Below are 7779 nucleotides of genomic sequence, written 5' to 3'. Positions count from 1 at the left end.
ATTAATCCGATAAATCAGGGGATTGCCAAGCGTTCGAGACGTAGGGGGCTCTGCCCGAAGAGACTGCAAGAGTCGAAGAGGCTATATGCCGAAGCGGCCCCTTAAGAAGAGGGCAACTACGATGGCCTTCCATTCTTTCGAATGGACAGTCATCCATTTTTTTCGCCACGTTGTCACTCCTATTTTTTTCTATGTCATTCTGTCGGGATTGACGGAGAAGAGACGGCGAACGATCATTTCGATTATATTTTGTCGAGTCTTCATTGAAATAAATTTTTTCCTACTTAGTGATATGAAATATACCAGTTCAGTCAATTTAACGAGATCGATCTACCATTAATATTCTTGTCTTTTAGTTACTTATTCGCTGTCTAATCTCAGACTTCCTGGATTTTTTTTTAATGTTCCGTTTTGCCTGTTCTTTTGTGTCCCTTTCCAGGTTTAGGTGGATCACAACAGGATCCATTTTTTTTTTTTTCAAGTCATAGGTTGTCCATCGCTGCCGATCTTGCTGGACTTGTTGGTAAGAGATGTTAAAAGATGTTAAACGATATTTGTTATTACAGAGATGAGTTGGGAGCAGAGATGAGGAGGATTTCTGAATTTCCCCCTAATATCACCATATATATGTATATGGTGGGTATCAGGTGGCAAGTGCGTTAGTCGTCCGCATCCTCCACCGGGAGGCATCACAGGACGCGATTGCACGCGTCATGCTCGTGGGCAGTCTCCTAACTCATCTCTGGATATTTCTCTATGTGATCCAAATATCAATGATCATCAGCAAAGAATTAAGAAGTCCTATAGAAGCCTAGATCCTATGTTAGCGCTAGATGCTCTAGAAGTTGGCTAACAAGCCAGAAGAGGGGGTAAAAGAGTGTTTGCATGGTTAGCTAACGATATCTTACATACGGAAGGAAGAGAGACGCATATAGAAAAGCGAGTATGTGGGTAAGATAAAGAAAGAATGCAATTCGCTATATATCGCCATAAGATTAAGAGAGATGGAGAGATGTTCACAGCGCCGCCATCCGTTGGTTATCGTACTATTTATCGCGCATCGAACGTCCGTATCCTTCTGGGCTTTTAGGGGGGACTTCTGAATTCTTTGTCATCAGTGATGTGATCTCATGAAACATACTGATACATATGGATACGTATACATTTATACATTTATTTAATATGGAATTTCTCGTAAATGATAGTGAGGATGGATCGTGCTAAGGAACTAGTTGGAATGACTCATAATGAAAGAATCGTGAGTAATGCAGTTATGTATATACATAGATGCAATGATGCATATTAGTGCATGCTTGGGAGCTATAAATTCTTAATAAACAATGAAAGTGACAAACGAGTTATACTTTCTTAAATAACTTTTACAGTGTGTCAAAGCCTTCGATACATCGATCTCGTATATCAAACTGCATAAAAGTATATAAGCAGAATTACATGGACCGTGATTACCTTTCTAGTATCATATGATTTCGGACAATTATTACATGCATATCAGTGCATGCTTGGAATTATGAATTCTTAACAAACAATGAAAATGACAAACAAGTTATACTCTCTTAAATAACTTTTACAGTGTGTCAAAGCCTTCGATACATCGATTTTGTATATCAAACTGCATAAAAGTATACAAGCAGATATACGTGGACCGTGATTACCTTTCTAGTATCATATGATTTCCGACAATTATTGCACATGTTTTAGCATGGAGAGGAAGATGCGGTTCAGCTAGAGTCTCGGTTTGAATGCCCCATTTGTTTGACTTGGTTGCGCGACCCGGTACTAACGTCATGTGGTCATAGGTTTTGTTCTCAGTGTATTAATTCTTGGCTCGAGTAAGTTTGACATTCCTGTACGTTTTTATATTTTGTTAAAACATTCTGAGATATGTTTTATATGTAACTAGAAAGGAAGGAGCATGTTGCCCTGTTGATAGCAAACCATTGAAGCCTGGTAGCGATTTATTTAGAGATCTGTATACCAGTAGAGAGATATCGCAGCAACGCACTCACTGTCCATATCAACAGTTTGGTTGTACAGTGAAACTTTCACCCATTGACATGGAGTCACATGTAAATCAATGTCCATACAAAAGAGACTGCGATAATTCAAAGAGTATCCGCTGTCCCTTTAAAGACGTTGGTTGTACAGAGAATTTTGAATCGCAAGAAAGTTTACGATTACATTTGGAGAATAAAACAGGTGCTCATTTAACGGTATGTCGCAACGTCGATGTATTCTCCATGTTTAAAAACAATTCTAATAAGATCTTATTGTAGATGGTAGGGACTTCGTTGCCTCGTATTTTATCGCATCAGGCTGCAGCTAACGCAACTGCTGCTGAATCCCAGTTATGGGATCCTCCTGCAAAAAATAGAACCTCCGAGAAGGACCAGCCATCTTCGGACTGGCAGCAACTTTTAAAGTTTGTGAATTGTACCCGGAATGACATTACTATTTAGTTAGACGTTTTGCTGAGAAATATCTTTATTTCAGGCAATTATATGAACGGATAGTAGTATTGGAGCAACAGAATCAAGAATTATCGGCCAGTGTTACAATCCAACAGAAACAATTGACGGCCCTTCAAGCATCAGTGCGGTTTACTCAAGAAGAAATAGCTTTGCGCAGTTATAATGGAATTTACGTGTGGAGATTGAGTTCCTTTCAAGAGAAGTTGGACGCAATGCAGAGTGATCATCTTAAGATGTTTTATAGCCCTGAATTCTATACAAGTTATAACGGATACAAAATGTGTGCTCGGATAAATGTGTCTTCAAAGGATCCGCTCTTCCTCTCCGTGTTACTTCACATGATGAAGTCAGAGAACGACGACGCATTAGACTGGCCTTTCCACGGAGAGATGTACTTTGCGTTACTCCATAGAGTCGATTCTAAAAAGGACATTCGTGAGACTACAACATCCAGACCAGATCTCGAAGCCTTCAAGAAACCTGTTTGTGAATTAAATAAGAGAAGCTTCGGGTATACTGAATTTGTGCGCATCTCTGACTTGGAAGGCTACATACGGGATGACAGTCTACTTTTTAGGATAGAAGTCAGACCGCATGAACGACATACATTCAGAAACCTTAACCAGAACGAAAATTCCTGAATACCTAGAATTAATCGATCCTGACTCTCACTTGTGGATACACCTGCTTGTATACAGTGACAAGATAATTTCCAGAATGTAGACCATAATTATGTGAGACCCAGAGCACTTGAAACTGAAAAACCACTGCCAAATAGTTGAAAAAAAAAAAACAAGACCAATACAAATACACGTTTTTATTAACACCAGTAACGAGAATGGTCCTCGATTCTTAACCTGCCATTAGTGTCGTTAAAGTTGAATCGATTATTAGATCTTCGGGAGTATTTTGAATACCGCTTAAAAATCTGTGAAGCATGGCTTAAGAACTTTAAAGTGCACGCATTAGATTTCAGTAGTGTCGTTGCATTTGACGAAGCCTAGAGAAATACTTTCTGATCGTTCAAATGTTTAACTTGTTTACCCATATATTATGTAATGGTTATGTACGGTCACGCAGTCTCTTCCGCGTGTTTTTTTTTTTTTTTTAATATAAATCTGTCGGTCTGATTAATACTGTTCTGTATTAAAGTTAAGGCATCGGGCGATAAGAATCATCATTTGAATCTCAGCTCGTGACTACTGTGATTTTAAATTGTAGAGCAGAGGTAAACGGTAGGAAAAGTAGCACAGGTTATGACTGGTAGAAGACGCTGGAACACTTTCTAAGGGAAATCGTTGTATGTTCGACTTTGCCTTCTCTTAAGTTGCAGGCTCTGTATGCGGCTGTACTGTCGACAAACCGTGAGCAATGGATATAAACCTGGTGCGCATAGTGTTCATTTTCAATAGTTTATTTACGGGACTGATAGGAGTGCTGATTGGTGCGTGCGAGCCTTATTTGCCAATTGTTATAACGCGAACTTATTGCTATGGTAAGCACGCGGTGACTGCAGATCAACCGCTTGTTAAAAAAGTGGAAGTGCCAAAGAGGCAAGTAATTATGAGTTCTTATAATTATTACTTGACAGTTGTGTAGAAAATATATTCCTTCCAGATGGTTCGCTCACTTTTACATTTTTGCTGCCCCGGCTTCGACCTGTATGCTTCTTCTGGTGATTAACCGATATTGGTATAACATCGATGCACCCCAGTTTGTTTACAACATCTTGGACTTTTTATTGGGATCCTCGAGAAAATCATTAGGTAATTCTTGTATTGTTTGTAAAATACTTACGATAAGAAATAATCGCTTTGTCGATGTGCTGCGTAACTTTTGATTGTTTAACAGTGCCTCCGGAACGCACCTTCTTGGCTGCGATACTATTGACAATTCAGTGTTGGAAAAGATTATATGAAACGTGCTTTGTCAGTGTCTTCAGCGATTCAAAGATTAACATATCTCATTACATTGTCGGTTTTGTACACTATATCGGAACGATAAGTTCTGTTATTGGAGAGTCCAGAGGTTTCGTTAGAGGTAATGAAATTTCAGGATTCGAAAGTTTCAAGCACGTTTAACTTTAATACACTTTTACAGGCAGTGCAGGTAATTTTCACTGGGATGGTATAAGCTACACGTTGCGCTTCTGTGCTGCTATTTTCCTCTGGGCGTCTTATTGGCAATTGAAAACAAATTATACTCTTGTCAGATTGAGGAAAAATGAGAAAGGCGTAGTTGTTACAAAGAGTTACAAAATCCCTAGAGGTGAACTGTTTGATTACATCTCGGGACCTTTACAGTTTACGGAGATTTTAATGTATCTGGCCCTATCGATTATACTTTGGCCATCTACTACATACCACTGGATATTTATTTGGGTTTTAATCAACCAGGTAGATAATCACGACTACTGTGTGTGTTTTTTTTTAATTAAATTTATTATAAATAATTTCTTTGTTCCAGACATCGTGCGCTTTTATGTCTCATCGATGGTACTTACAGACGTTCAAGAATTATCCGAAGGAACGGAAGCGTTTAATACCGTTCATTTTATGAAAACTGGCACGACGAATTCAATTTATCAACGTGGAAAATAACAGACTGTTCTGATGTTGTGATAAATATTCTTCTGAAAACTAATTTATTGATGTAAACTGTTTTAAGTTAATAGGTACTAAAGCTGGGGCGTGTACTAGGATGTCGAGCCAATGAATTGTGGCTGAAACGTCGCCAAAGAGAATAATTTTTACTCCAATAAAGGAACCTCGGCAATCTTTCAGTACTTCGGCGTTTCAAATAATGAAAATAATTGATGTTTATCCTATCACCACTTTTCTAATCCATGTCATGTCGTATCTGGTTTATTAGAAATTCAACAGCACGTTTGAGCAGGCTACGATCACAAATTCTCTTTCTTCAATTATTTGAAAAGCAAACTGAAACAAGTGAGGTATATTAGAGTTTTGTACGTTTGTCCATTTTCATATTGTATCATTTTCAATCTAGACTGTATATGGATACGTAAAGAAGAACTAATTGTTCAGAGATAAAGTGCAATGTGTTTAAATATTATCTTACCTGTAAGGATATCCTAGAGCCTTATACCTGAAGCTTGATAATATAAGACTGAAGAACACAATGACTAGCCCCAAGCCAATGATAGCAAAAATTCTTCGCTTTTTAACATCGCCTTTACTCGCAGCAGCTTCAGTCATTAGAATCATTCCTAAAACCACTGCTCCATCTGTACATTGCAGTTAAGGAACATGCGACACTTGAAACATGTACAGGAAATTAAATACATCGACGGTACAAAAATTCTTAACGTTGGTATAAAATCATGTTTAAGTTTGATTCTCAGTTAGATGTATTAATTGTAAAGGATACTCAGCATCATAACTATATAAGTTTCCAGAACAAATTGTCCTTGAGAAGAATTGTGAAAGTAAGCCACGTTTCCATTAGGCGACTTTTGAATGAACGGTGGTCCCCTGATATGATTCCACATTTGACCGGACACCATGGTCAATGTGAATAACTGTCACAGATGGAAATTATCAAAGAGGATTCGAAATCTTTAACAGTACAACTAAAGTAAACATATGAATTCGTGTGTTACCACTGCTCCTAATCCCCAAATAGTTCTGTTATAGATGAAGTCCAGGTTGTTACGCCTAAGATACAACAGCCCCCCGATTAATATTAGAAGCATCACAACGGCTACAGTTCCTGAGTAATTGGGTGGCCTGAATACTCTGATCTGTTAAACAATGAAATAAGTTGAATGGTATAAAGCGAAACATTTTTATTAGATAATATTATCATACCTGAATATCTGTGCGCTCAGAGATCCATTTTGCAATTGCTTCTGCTCCGAAGCCTAACCTTTGGATATCCATTGTATCTGCTGCCTTTGGTCTACCTTTCGGAGGAAAATGCATGTAAACTGGTGCAGTGGTCAATCGCATCTAAAGCAGTTAAAATGTAAGTGTGACTGTCTGAGACATTTAACAAAACTGTATGGATTAAGTTTAGCCTTGTATTACCATTTGGAAAACATCTGAGCCTTCGTCAAAATCAACAGCAACAAAGAACAGTTTATTCGAATATGACTGAGAATAGCGGAAGGAGTTTGCCACTATCGCAAACTCATCAGCCGCGTGCCTGTGATAAAAGAATATTAATTAAAGGATATAAAAGGTGTATAAGCAAGAAATTAAATCAACGATGATTTACCTGCAGATCTGGCATTGCCATTGTGGCTCCATGGCGGTAAACATTACAACGACAGAGTAATTTCTCGGAGACGCTTTAATAAACTCTTTAAATTTCGCTCCATTAAACTTCAGCACTGGTCTTTTAATTGCCATTTCCGATAACTGTTGAACTCGTTCTGCTAAGGACGTACCTTGACTCTAAAAACATGTCGGTTAATTATTAAACCTGTCGTTATCTGTTAACAAATTCATATCTGTTGGGTGGTAAATAAAAGATCAAAGATTTTTGAGGTTATGCCGCTTTCCAATAACGAAGAGACAATTATAGCAAAATCGGTCTCATTTAATTTAATGTCATTCGATTTAAAGTACTCTAGATACAATGTGATTGCACTTTCCTCGAGAAAGGGATAATCATTTAAGTGTATTTGAAGAAATAAGCAATGTATACGCTGACGTGTCATCCACCGAGTCGGTTGGATTGATTCAAGAAAAACGAAAAACACCCTTACACTTTTCGTCCTGTATTGACAGTTAACATAGTTACAGTGCAGCAAGAAAACACCCAGGAGAGCAAAATAAACGTTGCACTTCATTTCGATTAATTCTGACAATCTGGAACGTTAAAAAACACGCATCCGTCCCTCGGCGAGAAAATGCGAGAGCAGACGAACAACGTCGTAAGCTCATTGGCTCGTTGGTTGTCAACGTGGAATTCGTGGAACCACGTGACCTGTTGGCGGAAAAATTAAAAGTAGGTATTTACAGCCGGGTTATCCCTTTACGACCAGGAATAATCCCGTATTACTTCACCAATTATTATGGCAATCAATATATATTAGACTAATTTAATAACAATTTCTTTTATACTAGGCTCTGTCGTGTATAAAACGATATTAACGATAATTTCTTTTGCGGTTACTGAGTGTAGAAAAGGATAAAGAATCGAGCGCGCCATCCGAGCGATCCCTCCTGGCCTGTGATTGGTCGACGCCGGAGCAGCCGGCACCTGATTGGTCGGCTCAAGAGAAGGCGCTCGCTGATTGGTCGGATTCGCAGTGTTGTGCAAC

The 7779-nt window shown here is 38.4% G+C and overlaps 3 protein-coding genes across 7 annotated transcripts; 2 read left to right on the top strand and 1 right to left on the bottom strand.

Moving 5' to 3' along the window:
- The first annotated feature begins 1063 nt into the window (after positions 1-1063).
- Positions 1064-3318, top strand: LOC105700735 (TNF receptor-associated factor 6). Its single transcript, XM_012426880.1, has 5 exons — positions 1064-1258; positions 1720-1850; positions 1922-2231; positions 2295-2440; positions 2512-3318. Exons 1-5 carry the CDS (start codon positions 1199-1201, stop codon positions 3128-3130), a joined length of 1266 nt encoding a protein of 421 aa, XP_012282303.1. The 5' UTR covers positions 1064-1198; the 3' UTR covers positions 3131-3318.
- A 41-nt stretch (positions 3319-3359) lies between these two features.
- Positions 3360-5274, top strand: LOC105700737 (polyprenol reductase). 5 transcript variants are annotated; one of them, XM_012426886.2, is made up of 6 exons: positions 3360-3717; positions 3823-4042; positions 4107-4255; positions 4341-4529; positions 4590-4885; positions 4956-5274. In XM_012426886.2, exons 2-6 carry the CDS (start codon positions 3861-3863, stop codon positions 5046-5048), a joined length of 909 nt encoding a protein of 302 aa, XP_012282309.1. In that variant the 5' UTR covers positions 3360-3717; positions 3823-3860; the 3' UTR covers positions 5049-5274. The 5 variants fall into 5 exon arrangements, with proteins under 5 accessions (XP_012282309.1, XP_012282306.1, XP_012282308.1 ...); XM_012426883.2 differs by having other exon boundaries at positions 3817-4042; XM_012426885.2 differs by having other exon boundaries at positions 3360-3724.
- Positions 5117-7377, bottom strand: LOC105700736 (tumor suppressor candidate 3). The gene is made up of 8 exons (XM_012426882.2): positions 7222-7377; positions 6729-6907; positions 6539-6656; positions 6320-6460; positions 6112-6252; positions 5880-6030; positions 5571-5736; positions 5117-5428 (listed from the first exon to the last, which is right to left on the bottom strand). The coding sequence occupies exons 1-8, from the start codon at positions 7303-7305 to the stop codon at positions 5413-5415; spliced, it is 996 nt and encodes a 331-aa protein (XP_012282305.1). The 5' UTR covers positions 7306-7377; the 3' UTR covers positions 5117-5412.
- Positions 7378-7779: the final 402 nt, after the last annotated feature.

This window comes from Orussus abietinus, unplaced genomic scaffold (genome assembly GCF_000612105.2).
Source record: "Orussus abietinus isolate OABI.00-Male unplaced genomic scaffold, Oabi_2.0 scaffold207, whole genome shotgun sequence".
In the NCBI taxonomy this organism is placed as follows: Eukaryota; Metazoa; Arthropoda; class Insecta; order Hymenoptera; family Orussidae; genus Orussus; species Orussus abietinus.
Note: the sequence above shows the minus strand (reverse complement) of the source record. Positions and strands in the feature narration are given on the sequence as shown.